General features: G+C 38.7%; 1 protein-coding gene across 6 annotated transcripts in view; it reads right to left on the reverse strand.

Moving 5' to 3' along the window:
- The window catches only part of sdk2a (sidekick cell adhesion molecule 2a), a 252,076-nt gene that overhangs the window by 21,761 nt on the left and 210,524 nt on the right, over positions 1-19,791 (reverse strand). For 2 of the 6 annotated variants that reach the window (XM_073856925.1, XM_073856924.1), the window contains exons 31-38: positions 17,047-17,117; positions 16,799-16,934; positions 15,508-15,564; positions 10,839-10,940; positions 10,549-10,664; positions 7,815-8,001; positions 2,331-2,468; positions 486-647 (exon numbers count right to left, since the gene is read on the reverse strand). In XM_073856925.1, coding sequence (XP_073713026.1) covers positions 486-647; positions 2,331-2,468; positions 7,815-8,001; positions 10,549-10,664; positions 10,839-10,940; positions 15,508-15,564; positions 16,799-16,934; positions 17,047-17,117 — 969 coding nt within the window. Of the gene's footprint in view, positions 1-485; positions 669-2,330; positions 2,469-7,814; positions 8,002-10,548; positions 10,665-10,838; positions 10,941-15,507; positions 15,565-16,798; positions 16,935-17,046; positions 17,118-19,791 lie in introns of all 6 variants that reach the window. The other 4 variants (XM_073856923.1, XM_073856922.1, XM_073856927.1 and 1 more) reach the window with 3 other exon arrangements.

The raw sequence follows: 19,791 nt of genomic DNA on the forward strand, positions 1-19,791 counted from the left end.
TAATTGTTTAGTGCTCTTGCTTACGTTATTTATGTGCATTATTTACATGCTACAGTAGTTACACTCCTTTAAGATGATGTAATTAATAGTAAGAAATAATCAGTTTTTACAATCTTCGCGCTATTTATCATCATTCGCCAGACGTTCTACAACATCTGCTTCAGATTGTGTTTATTAACCCTTTAGTTTCACTTCATCACGCAGCTATTCCCGTTAGAAGTATTTAATTCATTAATAATCTAGTATGTGTTCATTTTCTGTCATAGTTTCTTCAAAATTAAGTTTTATTTGAGTGTTTTTAATAAAAATATTTTCATTATCATCATGACACATGCGCCCTACCCCTTTGATTGCCACGCCCCCAGGCCCCGCCGTTCCGCCCAACCCTACCACCTTAACTTACAAATTTTCTGCGGGAAACCCTGACTGGCATTGAAAGGTAAGAACAAAATATTAACTGAGTGGAAACAATTAGGAAACAAGACCTTCTCCAGGGCCGGTGGTGATGTTGGCTTCGATCTCAGGACCGTAGGTGAGAGTTTTGGCACGGATGCGAAAAGTGTAGGTCACTCCGTCTGTCAGATCCTTGATTTTCATCCACAAAGGGGCGCTGCCCTTTACATCCACAGTGACAATTTTACTGACACCTGAAGTGTGAGGAGAGGAGTCTGTAAAAGAAACACTCAAACTCTAGATACCACGCTACAGTGAGTAAAATTGTACGCTAAAGGCCGAAGTATGGTCCACTTTTTACGGGTACGCAAGGGTCCGCGTACAGTACATGGGTAATGCACACACTGTATGCGGAGCCTCGCACCGCCAAGTTTATTAATGTAAAAAACAGACTATACTCCGGGCTTAACACCAGCTCTTACACACACAAATACAGATTGTTTAATAGTGGAGTGCCAGATTTATAACTAACTAAAATAAATGCAAATTAATAATGCAATTCATACAAACAATTATCAGGGTTCCCACACATTAGTTAACTTCAAATTCAAGGATCTTTCAAGAACTTTCCAGGTCCAATACCCTCAAATTCAAGGACTAAATGTGGGGACATAATTCAAGTGAGAGCAAGGTTACATTGTGTTACGTTTTAAGATACATTGTTACAGTTTCCTTTCGAGGGAACTCGCGCTGCGTCACTGCGGTGACACTTTGGAGATGCCTCCAGGAGTAAGTGCGTCTGTATGTGTATATCAAATTCAACCAATGGGGAGGCTTAAGGACAAAGACAGGGTGATGCGGGAGCCAATAAGTATATCGCTATCTGAAATATTGCCAAAGACAGCATTACAGGGACACAGGAAGTATGGCAATGGAAACGCAACAGTTACATACAAAACCCGAGACGTTTTCATGTGTCAAACACAACTATGCTAAAAAGCATTTTGGTATGAATCAACATTCGAATACAGAAGATATAAGCATTAAAAGCGAACAGTTTAGCACGTGTGCTTAAAAAGTCTAGAATTTTATGATATTATCCTACACTACACAGGGAATAATATGGATTCTTTTCCAGAAAACATATGGCAAAAAATAGATTCAAGCACTTTCAATGACCTGTATCTATGTATGTATATTTTCAAAAACTTCCCAGGTCCTTAAATTTCCCCAGATTCACAAACTTTCAAGGATTTCAAGGACCCGTCGGAACCCTGAATTATTTCAATGCATTTGTACAATGATAAACTATGACAGTACCGATTTTCACATTTAAATCCATTTAGATTTTGTATTATGATAAAAAAATCAAAATTTTTTACTTTAAATATATGTCTGACAATATTTGAGATGTGCACACTGACTTGTTTACAAAGTTTTACCAAAATATTTAATATAAATTAGAACTTGGCACATACCCTTTAAATTAGATTTTTAGACATTTCACCCATTATTTGTCACTAAACCGTTTCTTGAACATCACAAAAGGTCAAGCTTAATAGGTTAAACTACAGAGATAGCCTTTTGACATTGAGGCGCATCCTCCGGATTTTAAGATGTGGCAGCTTGGTAAACACCAGCACAGAACATCTGGCCTCCCCACAGGCCTGACCACTATGGAGCCATTATGGGCACGGCACGGGACCTCAGTAATCTTTTAACTCCATCCTGCCTCTGATCCCAAACACTGTGAAACTTCAAGAGCATCACACATTTTAAATGTTTTACCCAGGCCCTAATCAATAACAGGACAAAAAGGAATTCGCATAGGATGCCATTCATTGCATGCCAAAAGAAGGCAAACTTGAGTCACAACATGCCTAAAAGGGTGCAGATCAACCCACGCTAGCATTAACATTGTGCAGTCGGTTTCTTACCATCCACAGGCGTGCAGGGCTCGTAGACCACACGGTAGCCCTCTATGATGCCATTGGGCTGCTTGGGCTCACCCCAGGACATGTTGACAGATGTAGTGGTGAGTTCACTGAAGTGGATGAAACTGGGAGCACTGGGAGCTGTGGAAGTAAAGAAACTCAGCATTCAACACCCATGCAATAACTGCAACAAAATAACCATGAATTATGTTTCAGATCAATAACTAATTTAAACTAACTTAATCTGAATTCTGTAGCAGAATCAAATCTGATACAGTCTGATAAATGAAACATTTTTCGTGACACACACACACACACCTTCTAACAGCTTCAATATCAATGAAATATTTACATTTGTTAACAAAACGTAAATTTTTCCTCCATGTTCACTGACAGACATTTCACAATTTTTTATCACAATACAATTATTTTGCTTTAAAAAAATTGAAATGCTTTTTATATATAATAAGAAGAAACAGTTTCTGAGCCATAAATGTTTTAAGGACAATACAGTACTTTTAATACAGTATTTAAAATAAAAAAGCCTCTCTACAGTCAGTACACTGCAAAAAATGATTTTCAAGAAAAAAAATAATTATTCGTTTTTAGACCAAAAATATTAAATTTAAGTGATTTTGTGCAAAAATAAACAAAAAAAATCTGCCAATGGGGAAAGCTTTTTTTCTCTTGAATTTAGTGTCAGGGTTTTTGCAGGGTTTAGTCAGTCAAATTTAAGACTTTTTAAGACCTTTTTATGACCATTATGATTTAAATTTATGACCTACACGAATAACGAAAAATAACATTAAAATTCCTTTCAAAAGTCTTTATATTTTTTAACTTTCATTATATTAAATTAAAAATTACTTTAAAGTAAAAAGTCAGTTAGTGCTTGTCTACATTTTTCTCAGTTCGTCCCCTTTAATGGTTATCTCCCCCTCAACTTTTTTCAGCTTAGCAAATTTTTCCTTGCTTGCCCGTCTGAGGGCGTTTGATTTTGAAAGGAGCTGGGCCATCTTTGACCCCGATTTGCCGAGACGAAGACAAACGGGTTTCTGAAGTACTTCCTTGAGAGTTCGGAGTTCGCATGGGACAGCGGGTTTCTGAAGTACTTCCGACAAGTCTGTTTGCTGCACTGCCGCATGGACCTTGTAGTCCTGGAATCCCACCCAGATTCCTCAGACAGAACTACAAAACGAGTGAATGCCGCCGCCAGCGCATTTTTGTGGGGAAAGGCAACAATGAATGAACAAGTATATAAATTTAAGACGTGGCTAAATGTAATTTATGACCTTGTATGGAAAATCCGGATGTTTTTATGACTTTTTATGGCCTAAAATTTTCATTATTAAATTTAAGACGTTTTATGACTTTTTATGACTCCGCGGAAACCCTGAGTGTTTAAGATAAATGTTCAAGATTTTTTTGCTTACCCCATTGGACATTATTATTTTTTTGCTTGTTTTATATGCACAAAATCACTTAAATTTGTGATTTATTTTCTTGGGTCATTTTGCTAATCAAGAAAAAGCTGTCAGGAATGGCTGAGGAACGAACCCAGGCGCAGACAGAGATGAAACCATAGCATCTTAATTTAAGAATTTTTTGATATTTTTACTGAAAACAAGACAAAATACTAAGAATTTTTTTCGTGACAATCATTTCCTGCAGTGCACATTTAAACCCGCTGTTGTAAGGGGTCAGGCTAATCCTACAGTAATTAAAAGGAGTTTAAGGAGTTCGTCTGCCCTCAGGAACATTGGCACTGGAGTTTGTATTGGCTCGTCTCCCAGAGATTTAGCTTCAGCTGTGCCAAGTTTTCATTGTTGCATCCTCACTATACTGTCACAGTTTTTAAGAAAGTGGAAAAGGCAGAATTGAACTTTTTGTAAATATCTTGGAGCACAGCTTTCCTAATGTTGACTCGCCAAAAAACTCTATGCGGCCCATTTTCTCAAACCCTGTTCCCAGCTCCCGGTCCAAAGCAAACTGTCACGGGCTTCCGTTTCTATGTGTTACCCCAAACTAAAAGACAACTTACATCCTTCATAATATCACTCCATTCACTCTGTAAGATGTGATCTGTCCTAATCAATATGAGTGACTATTTCATCAGGGTGCTTAACAAAGCATTTGGTAACACTTTACAATGAGCTTGTATTTGTTAACGATAGCTAACATGTTAAATTCTGCATTCACTAATGCATTTATAAAATCAAGCGATGTAACTGTTAACATTAATTAATGCACCATAAGCTAACATGAATAACTTTATTGAACTTTAATAAGAACTAATACATGTTAAAGCAACACTAAAGAGTTTTTGCTCTTTGCTCCCCCTACAGGTTAGAAGCGTAATTGTTCATTACCACTGTCGTAAATACTGCAGCATAGCTGGCTCTGATTGGATTGTAGGTCTGCCGTAAAGCACGCTTTTGTAGTTTTCACTCGAACTACAGGACCGCGACCAGACGGTTGGAAACTTCTTTAGTGCGGTTTTGGCCAATAGAGGGCTGCAAAACGAATGTGAAAGTGCCATTCACCCTGTTTCGAGTGGATGAACGACTAAAACTTTTTTGGAAATGTTATTTTAAGGTAAAAAAACTCTTTGGTGTTGCTTTAAAGGCAGGGTCCATGATCTTTGAAAGCCAATGTTGATATTTGAAATCACCTAAAAAAACACGCCCCTACCCCAATAGAATCTGGACTCTCTGTTGATAGACCCGCCCCACACATATGCGACCCAGACAATGATGTTGGTTAGTAGACACGCCCCTTACTGCTTATTGGCTACAAGTGTTTTTTGGTACTCGGCCCAACTCCCTTTTCCAAAGTGTTTTTCAAAAATCATGCACCCCGCCTTTAAAAACTATTCTGTTCATTGTTTGTTCATGCTAGTTAATGCATTTACTAATGTTTACTAATACAACCTTATTATAAAGTATTACCATATTTTCATATGCTGTTCAGGGTGAACAGTTTTTGGAGGAGGGCAACTGGTTCAGGGGCGTAGCTATGTGCCACTGATGATATAGGGTTGGCCACCCCTCTTGGGTAAAGCAGTCTAAAGTAAAATGTGTCTGACTTGACCCTGCGCTGGCCGGTCTGCAGCGCAAATTAAGTTTTTGGCACTCTTTAATGCAAGCAGTCTGTAGCACTGGCTGAACAGCTGCGAACTGCCTATATGGGACAAACATACATGTATGCGTAGAAGTCTATGAGCTAAAGATGCACGGATGTCCACCGGTCGGGTGGGTCAAATAATTAAAAACAGCATGATGGATGCGTTAAAGGACTGACTATTATATATTATCTACTTTCTTTAAAATGTTAATGCATTTAAAAGTTATGGGCATGTGATAATTTACTGGTCTGACATGCTTTATGTGTGTGACAGACACAATAACTTTAAATACATGTTTATTTAAAAACGTTAATTTAACATATTAGCATACTTTTCCTTCTTTTGTATAGCACTAAAAAAAATAGTTTAAATCCTTTGTTTATGTTTGTGATTTTCAAATTCTGTTGAATGTATAGAAATGATGTCTCTAGTGATTTTTTTTGGCCACCCCGATATAATCACTGGGTCTGACCTGGCCACCCCTGAAAAAACGTTCTGGCTATGCCCTTACTGAAGCAGGCCGGGATTGGCCATAGGGAGGACCGGGAGAATTCCCGGTGGGCAGGTCTGTTTTTTTTGGCCACAAGGGCCGGTGTTGTCATGTGAAGGTTGCTGCTGTCCCTATGCTGCCAGTACTCACAGCAGCCCCACTCGCGTAATTTGCGGGTGAAAGATGTCCCCACCGCTTTATGCCAATGTTGATTGTGTCCCGAGTCCCTAACCACTTATTGGAAGAATTCTTGCATTAGGGTTCATTAACATCTGCATGAATAAACCCAGGACGTGTCGCGTCTAACAGTGGGTTCACACCAGCCGAGTTTGAGGCGTCAAAATCGCGTCTAGTTTGCTGCTTGAACATTTTCTGCGCACTCACACGGGGCGTAAGCGCTGACGCTTCCCATTCACTTTTAATGGGTGACGTCGAGCGTTGCCGAACTGAATTGTGGATCCGTCGGCCCTGCGTCACTGCCATTGCTCGCGGCAGAAGTTGAACTTTTCTCAACTTTTTAAGCGGCAACGCGAGCGTCAGCCAATCAGATTGCCTTATGCAAATAAACTAGGCAGAGCCAGCCAATTACGTTTATGGAAGACCAGAGCATGTGCTGCGACCACTGTGATTGGCTGTTGGCCACGCTTCAGACAAGCCTTCCGTCAAGCGTTAATGCTTTCGTCCCATGTGAATGCGCCGTTTGAGTTTACTCACTTCATTCGCGCGTGAAAGCCTGCATGTGAAATTCTAGTCATCGAGACATTTGCACAGAAATTCGTGTCATGGGAAGGGCTTCTGCGACTCTGTAATCACGTCACTACTAAAGCAAGCTCCTGATTGGTTAACGCGGTGCGTTTTTTTGGCTAAAGTTCAAATTTTTCAACTCGCACGTTTGCCGCAGCAACGCTGAATTCTAGAGGCTCTAACTAGACGCTCGAATGAGGCGCACTAAATGGCCCATTCGCGCCGCAAGGCCTCCAAACGCACGTCAACGCGTCTTCACATTGACTTAACATTGAAATCACTCGCGTTTGACGCCTCTACCGCTGCTGGTCTGAACGCAGCATAGGTGTCGCCTGTGAACACGAGTTTCGTCTCAGATGCGGGTTTTTTTTGTGTTGCCGCGCGTCTAGATTTAAAATAAATTTGAGCGTGACTTCATATATGGCCTCTAAAAGGAAAATTATCTATATCTTTTGTCTATTAATAGTCATTTGCCTATTCATCCTCTATTACAAGAAACAAAAATCTATTTTATGCAAAACTCATCTCAGTGTAGGCTATTGGATAAAAGTAAAGTTTCATATGAATATGATGTTTTTTCAAGTAAAACAAAATGTTGGGCCTACCCTACATTATTTGACAAAAAAATGATCTAACTACTAAAAAATTAAGATAAAGATTTTATTTTTCCATCTGCTTTTCCTGCATTCTTGATAAATCTTGTGTATTGTATATCAGGGGTTTCCAAGCTTTTTCAACCAACAGGTAATTTCAAGACCCACCATTTTTAAAGAAACTAGAAATATAGGAGAAAAAACCCAAACGCATTTTTTCCCTTTTAGTAGTTTTTGAATACGTTTAATTGAATAATATTAAAATACCTAATGATAGGGCTGCATGGCAATAATCATAATTGTTTAGGCTAATGTATTTGCAATGAATTGTAAATGATATATTTGAAAAATACAATGAATTGCAAGGCTTCAGACAACAAAGCACTATTGCATACTTATATACTACTGAGGATTTAATTATATTACTTTTATATAGTCTGTCATGAACTAAAGTGGGCCAGTCTAGGCATCAAACTCCAGGGTTGAATATGAGTCCCACTCCGACCCTGTACTGAAGTCATTTGTAGTCTTCTCACCTGCTTGCTGAGTGCGCCCTCTGGTGGGCAGCGAGCGTGGCCCATCACCTGCTGTGTTGAAGGCAGCCACACTGATCATGTAAGTGGTGTAGCCGGTCAGGTTTTTCAATTTTACGCTCAGCTCAGGCAGGAACAGGGTGCGGACTCTTTCAGTCTCGTTCTGAAGCTGAAACTCCCAATAATAAATCTGAAAAGTCACAAATCACTTAAATGAATATATATATAGAAGGAGCTGGTGATGGGCTTTCAAGTTATTGGAGCAGTGGTTATTATATTCGGAGCAGCAGTTATGAAACTGAAAAGACAAAGCTTCCTGTCACATCAGATCAGAGCTATTAGTTTAAATACTACTTGCCAAGTCATTATTCTCCTCTAGCACAATACAAGTCTATTTGTGACCTGCACTGGTGATGTAAAAATTCATGGTAGATTCAATGTATAATGATTAAACGCACACAGCTATAGGTCAGAAATTTGAATGAATAAAAACGTGTAATGAGAATTTGAATAAAAATAGATTTAAGTATAGTACGTAGATGAAAGATGCAGGTTCAAAACAAGATAAACTCTTTTGATAGCTTGTGTGGCACACTGCTGAATACCAGAGACAGAAAATAACATCATATTTATTGTTATATTCCTTTGAATTCATAAATGTGTCTTGGAGATACACCTGATTTACTAATAGCTTAGTGCAAACCATCTTTTGGCATAAAAACTGCTGTAAAAATTGACTAAAAGTACAAATTGTGCTGTAAAAGCATGGACAGTTATATTTGCAGCTGACCTTGCATATGCATTTGTACAGTAGGAGTTTTAGATGCAAAATTTATGGAATGAAAGTATTTCAATAAATCACGCAACGCTATTTACCAAAGTCAGCCGTGTCAATTTAATGGTATTCGCATCAATATTTAAAGGGGACATATCATGAAAATCTGACTTTTCCCTTAAGTGCTATAATTGGGTCCCCAGTGCTTCTGTCTACCTAGGAAATGTAAAAAAGATCAACTCAGTAACTTAGTTTTGGTAAACCATTCTCTGCAAGCATGTGAAAAAAATAGGTCATTGAAATTTGGCTCCCCTTGTGATGTCAGAAGAGGATTATGAAACTATGAGCCGAAACTTCATATACGTACTCTGGGGACACCAAAGATTTATTTGAACTCTTAAAAAAAGTCTTGAGAAATGTCCCCTTTAATGCCCAAAAAGCATGACCTTAACCATTTAGCGCTGCTCTTGGTCAACTTTGTTGGTCATTATGGAAATAAGATGTTGTGCCTGTTATGTTAACAAGCGACTTGTCAGTAAATCTCAGAAATTTCCACTACCATCGGCGCTTTTGCATGTGTTTTTACTGTGCTTTGATGTTAATTGTCCCTGTTTAGTGAATCTAGGTCATATTGTTGTATAAATGTCACTGTTAGCAGTGGGACAGTGCTTCAAGAGCAATTCTTTAAACAGGATGCGATCATGACATACTGTAAAAAAATGCAGCACGACCTTAAAACAAACTCCAAGTTTGGTGAACTTAGCAATTTTAGTTCAGTCTATGTGGCCACCACTGATCTATATAAATGACTGGATTTATATGTGCAATCCAGTCATTTATATAGATCAGTGGTAGCCACCAAGCTAAGTAAACTTAAATATATAAGTTTTTGGGAGACCCATTGCTTAATCGAATTGAGGCAACGAGTTTACTCAATCAAATGAGTTCAGTCAATTTATTAGGATTTTCAGAGAACTGCCCAAATAGTATAAAACTGTCATAATATTTCATTAACAATTACAAAATGATAAAGCATGTTTTGTTATACCTTGACATTTAACAGTCTATCCTATATGCAAGGTCATGGGAGGGTTGACGTCTATCCCTGCAGCTCGGGCCACAGGCAGGAAGACCCCATAGCAGTGGTCTCCAACATGGTGGGCACCAGGTGAGTCTGTGAGTATGTGAGTTGCCCGCCAAATCAACTTCTATTAATAACCTCATTTTTGATATTTATTTATTACATATTTTTATTTTAGCCTAGCCTCTTTTATGCACGTGTGTTGGTTGCTGTTGCTGTTCAAACAAAGTGCTGAAAATGCTCCTTTGCGAAATGTATAACGTTTTAAACGGAAGTAAAGATCAAAGAACCATGCATTAGGAAAATCAATAATGGCTTTATTTTAGTAGACGTGTAAATCCATATTTTGATGGATTACTTTCATTTTTTAACGAGTTTGCCTGCCCATTTAGTCTTAATTAACGGTAAACCAACTTGGCATGCTGTTCTAGAAGGCAGCTTAAACCTTAGGTCGGGCTCAAGCCCCAAGTTCAAGTAACAGAACAAAAGAAAAAAATTAGTAGTGAAGGAGAAGATGAGAAGGAGGAGAGATGCCATAAGAATTGCGGCTATGCGCGAGGCACGGTGACTCTTATTTATGCTTTTAATAATGATTGACACAGGACTGTTTCCTTTCAAATCTACGTTAAAGTGTATTCGTTAAAATATTATTTTTTAGCGCAATGCTAATGGTCTTATCAGATTCAATGGATTATGCTAAGCTATGCTAAAAGCGGTACCGCCAGACCCGGAGATCGGCTGAATGGATTCCAAAACTGTAAAAATCAAACGTTTAACTCTAGGGGAGCTGGAAAATGAGCAACAGTCAAACAGGAAACTATCAGTGGCGCAGAGCAAATCACTGTTTTGGTCCTTAAATTGGCTAAACAAAAAAGTTGTACCTTATAGCCTTGAATATCTCCATTCTGGGCCTCTACCGGTGGAGGGTCCCACGTGACATCAAGCTGAGCTGCGGTTGAAGATTGGATAGCGACATTCTGCGGCGGAGCGGTGGGAACTGAATGCAAAGAGAGCTAATCAGATTCCAAAGCGACTCTCGAAAAACACAAACACAGTCTGAACCCATTTAATAGAGTTTATACCGGCTGAAGGCACAGCTACAAGAGTTTTATTAGCTACTGTGAAATAAAAATATCGAGTTAAAGCAGCGAGGAGGAATTTTTGTCCTTACCTGCCTCTCCCACAAAAACCTCCTGAGGCGAGCTGGCGGGTCCCTCTCCCACAGCGTTATACACGCTCAGTCTGATCTCGTAACGCTTGTGTTTATTCAGATCTGAACAATAGAGAAAATACACGCACATGAGCACTATTCAATACTGTGCGATAAAACCTTAAGTGGTGCTAAAACATAATGATCCGGTTCCAATGAAGTGAGATGTTGTAAAGAAAAAAATGGTCAATGACAGTGCAGTCAGAGGAGACGCAGACGTGAGAGGAGAGATAAACGAGACTCGGCTCTCGTGTGAACGATCGAACGAGGTGTGAGAAAGAGTTGTTACCACAGTTCGTAGATTGAGTTTGGCAGGATGAAAGAACAATGGGGACTGACTTACTACAAAAAATGCAACGCTGCTATTTCTGTAACACTGTACTACTTGTGGAAGTCTACAGTCATGCAAATTGAGGTAATAAATGTTGAAAAATACAACCGTGCAAAACAAATGAGTGCTGAATCATTAGTTCTCGGGTCATAGCCGTCATTTCACCTTCTAGGTTAACTATATACCCAATGTATTGTGAGTATAAATGAAGTACTTTAATTTGCTTTTTTAAGGTAATTTGGTTACATGTCATGGATGCCAAAAAACCTTGAAAAATGAATGATATTTCATTATGTTAGCCAGTGGTTCTCAAACTGGGGGGCGGGTGATGGTTCCAGGGGCCCAAGTTTTATGACATATTTTAAAATACATTAATTTATCATAAATTCTGTGCAGTTGAACCTGCTAATCAAAATAACCAAACTAATCAACAGCACTACATTGTATCATTTAATATGTTAAATTTAAAGGTGACATAGAATGATTGAACAGAGTATTTATCCTTGTTCTGTGATGTGACATGTAGACAAAAACATTTTTGTTTGGGTCTGTAATGCCTTAGAAGCTTCCTAAAAACCTCTCCCAGATAGCTCTATTAGGGTGGGGGATTTTAAACAAGTGGTTTTGCACCTATTTGGCTCCCCCTACTGGCTTAACTTGCAATCTCATTACCGATTGGCCGACTTTGCTGCCACTCAAAAAATGTAGCCAATTATTTTAAAGTGGAGGGGCAGTTAGATGCCTGTGATGTCATAAGCATCAGTTTTTCAGATTGGGCTGTTTTCTGGCTGACATTTCTAAAAGAGGAATTTCTATGAGACTGAGATGTTTAGCATGTTTAGCACTTTTTGTATGTTTGTGAATGCGGGTAGATTACCATTATTCAACAAAGACAAGGTAAAAATGTTTTTTCATTCTCTGTCCCCTTTAATAAAAATTGTAAGTTTGAAATTGTTTTATGTCACGAATTTTCTTTGGGGGAAGGCGGCACCCTACACAAAGGGAGGTGCATAGTACCAAAAAGTTTGAGAACCACTGATGTAAGCAAATTTTGCCTTGTTTTAGCCTAGATCTGGGCTGTGTTTGGACGGCTATTAGATGTCTTTTAAAACTGCTTGCTGGGTTCTCTTTCAGGGGGACCCCGTGCTGCGTCGCCATAGAAACGCTTTGTTATTTGTCTGAGCAGTTATTTGTTTGCTTTGGTTTACCCAGGGAGGTTTCCCGGCGACCAAGCATACTTTGAGCTGATGGATAGTGGATACCATCCCACTTGGTTATAAATTCATGCCATACCCTCACCTGTCGCTGTGATGGCACACTGTACCTAAGGCTGCCTTTAAAGGGATAGTTTGGCCAAAAATGATATTAAACCCATGATTTACTCACCCCGATGCCGTCCGAGATGCATATGTCCATCATTTTTCAGACACATTTTCAGTTATTTTAGAAAATGTCTTATATCTTCCAACTGCTAAACAGTAAAGTTATGGGGTCCAGCACCTTTAAGTCCAAAACATGTGCATATATCCATATATATATATATAACATGTGCAAAACATATATCCTTCCCCAAAAAATCCAAACGGCTCCAGGATGATTAACAAAGGTCTTCTGAGGGTAATCCGCACGGTGTTGTTGTAGAAATATCCATATTTAAAACTTTATAAATTAAAATAACTAGCTTCCATTAGCGCCGCCATCATACTGTGGGTTTACACCAAACGTGAAGCGTGCAATCGCATCCCGTTGCTCGCTCTAGATTACTCGTGGGATTTAACTTTGTGTCATGCGAATTTTTTGCTCGAGTTGAATATTTTCAACTTGAACGAAGACGCGTTTGAGGCGAAGACGCGTTTGAGGCGAATATCGCGTGTTTTTACGGCAAACCCGCCACCCATTTTGCGTCATTCGCATCACCCCATGCGACGACGCGTCTGATCGCGTGTATGCATTGACTTGTATGTAATCTACTCGCGCAAATCGTTGAACTCGCATTTGGTGTAAACCCACAGTTAGACTGCTCTGTATTCAGGAGAGAGTATTAGCATAGTGTATGCACTTGTCTCAAGTGACGTATGACAAATGCGGAGGGCGGGGGCACAGAGCAGCAGCAGAGAAACCTCCATAAACTACGTACTATCTCATCTTGAATGCGGACGCGACTAAGATTGCGGCGTTACCGGAAGCTAGTTATTTTCATTTATAAACTTTTAAATGTTGATATTTCTACAACAAAATGGCGCGGATTACCCTCAGAAGGCATTTGTTTACTATCGTGGAGCCGTTTGGATTAATTTTGTGAAGGATGGATGTACATGTTTTGGACTTGAAGGACGTGGACCCCGTAACTTTACATTTGATTAATTGAAAGATCTAAAACATTTTTAAAATAACCTAAAATGTGTTCGTCTGAAAAATTATGGACATATGCATCTCGTCCAGCTTGGCTAAGTAAATCATGGGTTTAATATCAATTTTGGCCGAACTATCCCTTTAAGGCCTTAGGGTCCCAGATACCGTTGCCTTGACTGTCTTCAGTTTATACACGCTACAGGCATTTGGTAGTATGGAAGCGTGGGCATCTTGTTCCCCAAAGCGTTGCTATGGCAACACAGCTCAAGTTCCCTCGAAAGGGAATGTCTCAGGTTACGCTTGCAACCCTGGTTCCCTAAGAAGGGAACGAGACTCTGCGTCTCAGTGCCATACTCCCTGCATCCCTGTAAGCACATGCTTCGGCACTTGGCAGGTGAGGGTGCTTGTTTGGGATTAGACCTCTGGTCCATGCAGCATCCCGCTCATTATCCCACATTAGATTATTTGATACACATGCTTCAGATCAATCACGCTAAGGCTTTCCCCAAAGCGTTGCTATGGCGACGCAGCATCTTGTTCCCTTCTCAGGGAACCAGGGTTACATATGTAACCTAAGACGTTGTGACTAATAGGGGTGCAACGGTTCTCGGTAAAGAATCGAATCGTCCCATCATCCTCCCACGGTTCGGGACACACGTGCACCATGGTGCACCGTGTTTGATTCGACCACGCATTTCTAATATAGTTTGGTGAAAAAACAACGCTTAAAACTGCTAATGTATGGTTCTGAATAAGCTCTGCGTGTGTTTACGTGAGAGCACCTGTCCAACCAACTCATAGCATGCTATGCAAATCTGTTGCCAACCTCACGTGTTGATGTGTGCATTTGAGTGTGTGTGTGTGGCGCGGATCGTTTAGCGCGGCAAGCGAAGGAGAAAAGACACTAATAGAGGCACCGCCAGCTTCATTTAAGTCTACTGGAGCAGCGATGCTCAAGAAAACGTGGAAAAAAGTGTCAAATTTGTGAGTGCCGTATGCTCAAGGCAATACATGTAATATGACGAGTCGCTTATTACGTCGTCATCACCAGGGTTTTGTTGATAGATAGCACGCGATCACAGGTGAGACAGAAACAGCACACATTGCCTTCGTGTTTAAATTTTAACAAACTAACCGTCTTGCGAAAAAACTTGAAGATAGTGGCATAAAAAATAACCCAGTGTTCTAAGCTATTTTATGTGCATTTTGAAGTTACTGTAAAGTTGGTAGGCTACATGTAGTATAATAATACAAGTGCTCTTACATGAAAATGTTGATTTTGGCAAAGGTTAAAAACGGCTTAGGCTTTTATTTTTGTAAAGAAGCCTGTTGTGACCAAACCGTGACCCTTAAACCATGATACGCACCGAACCGTGAGTAATTTGAACCGTTACATCCCTGATGACTAAGTGTGCATGTTCTGTCATAAGACGCAAGAACCATTGATGTTATCGACATTCATGCCGCCACATTTAAACAGCACTCTTGTTTGTATACACTTCAATTTTACTAAATAAACTCAAAATAATACGTTTTCTCTCACAAACTAATTATTTTAGCTTCAGAAGACATCTAACCAAATAACATATATATTGGAAGCTCCAATAACAAGCATAAGGTGACTGGCAGGGTACAAAAAGCTTAAAAACGTAAGTCACCTGGTTGCCTTAAAACTTTGAGTTAATTCAACATAAAAATATTAGTTGACACAACAATTTTTAAACAAATAATTTACTTTTTTCAGTGCATAAGATGAAAAAACCTTGGTAGAAACCAACTTCAACCATTCTATTCTGTCTATCCAGCGCATTCTCACATAAAACATATTGTCAGTGCTATTTGTCATATATTCATCTACTGTAGCTACTTTTTATTGATAAGGCAACACTGATGTACACAATGATGACAAAAACTGATAAAAGAGCAAGAGTGAATCTTAGGACTTACTGTCCAGCTCGTATTGAGTAAGTGAGGATTCAGTCAGGTTCCTCACACTGTATGAAGCTGAGAACGGTTGGGTGGATGAAAGAAAGAAAGAAAGAAGAGGATGACAGTGAGGAAGACCAGGGGTTAAAAGAGAAAGAAAAAGAAGAGCTGGATTAGCACATTCGTTTAATGCAACAGGAAGAAAGGCTGGAGTGGCAGCTTTCCAGACTCTGACTCGAAAAACTAATGGCTGAGAAAACAATTAACACAGCCTTTATTCACGGTAGAGTTTTCATTACAGGCATGTTAATGAGACAAGCCACACAAACAGATGAGTTAACAGTTCAGCTAATATGTGTAACAGAGATTCATTTCTATGCATGCATACTGTACACTACCATTCAAAAGTTTAAAAACGCATTCTTTATTGATATTTTTCCACATTTTTGAAAATGTAAATAAAAGTCCCTTTAAAGAAACCACACCATGCATGCAACGCCTCCAAACATTTATTTCAGTCATGCAAGATTAAAGTCTTATCTATTTGAATGGAGAAAGACAGATATATATGCTAAAATCACAATTAAACAAAATATTTCTGACCAACATGTTTTTTTAGTTTCTTGAAGGGACACTCCACTTTTTTTGAAAATATGCTCATTACCAGCTCCCCTAGAGTTAAACATTTAATTTTTACCGTTTTTACAGTTTTTATAGTTTTGGAATCGATTCAGCCAATATCCGGGTATGGCGCTACCACTTTTAACATAGCTTAGCATAATCCATTGAATCTGATTAGACCATTAGCATTGCGCTAAAAAAATAACCAAATAGTTTTGATATTTATCTTATTTAAAACTTGACTCTTCTGTCGATATATCGTGTACTAAGTTAGTATTTTTAGCACAATGCTAATGGTCTAATCAGATGCTAAGCTATGCTAAAAGTTGTACCGCCAGACCCGGAGATCAGCTGAACGGACTCCAAACCACCAAAAATCAAATGCCCAACTGTAGAGGAGCCGAAAAATCAGCACATTTGCAAAAAAAAGTGGAGTGTCCCTTTAAGCTCAAATTGTGCTAAAAATATATTTTTCTTAGTGGACCTTACACTTAACACCAGTCAATATGTAAATCATTAAATACCAATGTACAGAATATATTAAAGTACCACATAACATATCTGCACTATATGGTACAGACAGTATTTTCTAAGATATAATTTACCATGGTTAATTTTGTAATTCGAGGGAATTATATGGATATGCAGATACTAATTTGAACACTCTTTATTGTAATAAACAAAGACTCACCCGTGAGCTCAGCCCAGTTGGCAGAAGGGCTGTTGACGGTCCGTACAGTGAAACTGCGCAGGCGGTCGTAACGCAGTTCTCTGTAGCGAACTCGAAAACCTAGCAAAATACCATTGATCTCCTCCTCGGGGGGCGGCTGGATGGGTTGGAACAGATTATGTCATTATCTTCAGTTTGTGAACACAATGCTCGACAACAGATAAACACAAACGTCCCCTCTTGGAAGCCCATGATAAATCAGAGCTCACCTTCCAGCGGACCAGCACGGACGTGGTGGTGTGCGGCGTCACAGAGAGGATTGTGGGAGCTTTGTCGGGTGCTAAATAAAACACAGACAGACGGTTTGTTTAGTTTATGACTGCAAAGTTCCTGATAAGAGTGAAAACCCCCTGAAAAACAATAAGCCACACAAAACTGACTAAAGCTGGGTGTATGTTTAAACTTTTTTGTACCATTGTTGTTTTTCAGTTTGCACGCGGGGCAGGATTACTGGATATGCGGCATTTATCTATGGCCCCCAAGCAGTGAGACTTGTGCACATATTGAAACATGAAATTAAAATGTTATGGCAGAGGCAAGACTTTACACAAATGTTGACAATGCTTTTCCTAGAAAAGAAAAGCTTGGAGTGTTGGAGTCAAAGAGGGCCCTATCATTCACCCGGTGCAAGGCGCGATGATGCAAGTTGTTTTTGCTAGTTTCAGCCTGACGCAGTTATCACTTTTACGTCCTGCGCCACGTTGTTTAAATAGCAAATGCATTTGCACCCATTTGTGCACCCATGGACCTGCTTGGTCTGAAAATGGGGTGTGTGCAGGTGCATTGTTGGCGCGATGCTATTTTAAGGCAACTGAAATAGAGTGCACCACTAACTAAACCTGGTCTTAGGTCAACGGCGCAATATTGCTTTCTTTATTTAAAGAGCGCGTTAGTAATATGTACCTTAACACGAGACGATAATGCGTTTAACTCATTCACCGCCAGCCTTTTTGAAAAAAGTTGCCCATCTGCATTTTTGTGATTTAAACAAAATTTTCACAAAATTCCTTGCAGGAAAAATTATTTTCTATAAATATATAAACATACAAATTATATCAAATTAAAGAACACACCCTTTGCTTTCAAACAAACAATAAACAAACAAACAAACAAACAAAATGGGGAAAAAACGTTTCATTATATATTTACTTTTTCTACTTAATTTACCACTGAAATATGGATATTTCTCTTCAAAAATACAACATTTTGACCAAAAAGCTTAAAAAATTGCGTTTTTGTAAAGAAATTTATGTTAGAGATCAGACTCAGAATGACTATCAAACATAAACGCAGTTAAAATAAATCATTATCTCTTTTTAACTTCCGTTTTTGATAAATTCGTTTTGGTCACGTGACTGCAGTGACGCAGATGATGTACGACACGGCTGACGTGTTATCTGGTGCACCCCAGCTGTTTTTTTTTGTGCGCCCGGGCTTTTGTTTACAGTCTGAGGAAGATGCATCCTGTAAGTTTGGAACAAAAAAAACTCTGCAAACATGTCTGAGGATAACACGTCAAACATGTGATTTTTGGACCAAAATGTATTTTCGATGCTTCAACACATTCTAACTGACCCACTGATGTCACATTGACTACTTTGATGATGTTTTTATTACCTTTCTGGACATGGATGGTATACTGTGCATAGATTTTCAATGAAGGGTCTTGTTGACCCTGTGTACTGTGTCTAAAGATGAACGGAGGTCTTACGAGTTTGGAACGACATGAGGTGAGTCATTATGACATTATTTTTATTTTTGGGTGAACTATCCCTTTAAACTTTGCTTATTACACACAAAGGGACGAGAAGCAGCACAAAAACAATTTTAAATATGAAAAATTAAAGGGGTAAAAGATTATTATTGTGCCTCTTGGATATTATGATTGTGTCTGAGGACAGATTACAGGACTTAGGAGGCATGTACACTTGGCTGGGTTATTTTTTAAATATTGGACAGAACACATGCTGGGTTAACAAAATGCCCATATGTTGGTTGATGTTATGGAACCATGTGGTATATTATCCCAGCAGTTGGGTTAAAACAACCCAGCACTACAGTAGGTCAATTTTAACCCAGCGGTGTGTTCTGTCCAATATTTATCCATTATGGGTCAAAAATAACCCAGACATTTTTAGAGTTAAGAACTGCTTTACCTGTAGCATGGTAAGTACCGTATTTTCCGGACTATAAGTCACACTATGCTATTGTGTTCGGTGAATAAATGGTAATGTTACGTTAACTTGTACAGACACCTCTTCAGCCTACTGCTCTGTGCTATTGTTTAGTTGAATAACTTGCCTTTCCAGATGAAATGTCTGTTTTGGGGCTTGAACTTTGTAAAATCATTTTTAAATAAACGCCAGGTATAGTCCAGTGTAACTTATATGTTTTTTCCTCTTCAATGCGACTTACAGTCCGGAAAATACGATAAGCTGATTTTTTTGCTTTAAAAGTGCATATATTGCATTTATTTTGAAATGTTATTTTGAAATATTTTTAAATGCTACCCCACATATTTATTTTATATTATGACTTTGTACCTGTGGATATGGTGAGATGAGAACCATTTTTAAGTAATTGGCTACTTTTATCAAAACACTCAGCGGCCGCCCTCCCAGGAGCTGAAACGTCTGTAAAATCTTTATCTCCTGTTTGTTACAAATAAAGTATTTTTACAGTGCAAGCTTTTTTTTACATATTTGTAAATATCATGTCATGTATCCATATTTTTTTAGTAATTAAAACCCGGCAGATTTGACTTATTACTAAATGATAAACAATACTTTTAGAGAGAACCAAAAAATAACCATTTCAATAAATAAAAAACTATGCAATTTTTTTAACATTAATCTTAAACTGGTGGTCTTCATTTTCCGCTTACAGTTTTTCCACTTACAAATTCCACCATGTAAATAGGGAACACCGCAAAAAATGAATATCTCACTAACTAT

This window comes from Misgurnus anguillicaudatus, chromosome 19 (assembly GCF_027580225.2).
Source record: "Misgurnus anguillicaudatus chromosome 19, ASM2758022v2, whole genome shotgun sequence".
NCBI lineage: Eukaryota > Metazoa > Chordata > Actinopteri > Cypriniformes > Cobitidae > Misgurnus > Misgurnus anguillicaudatus.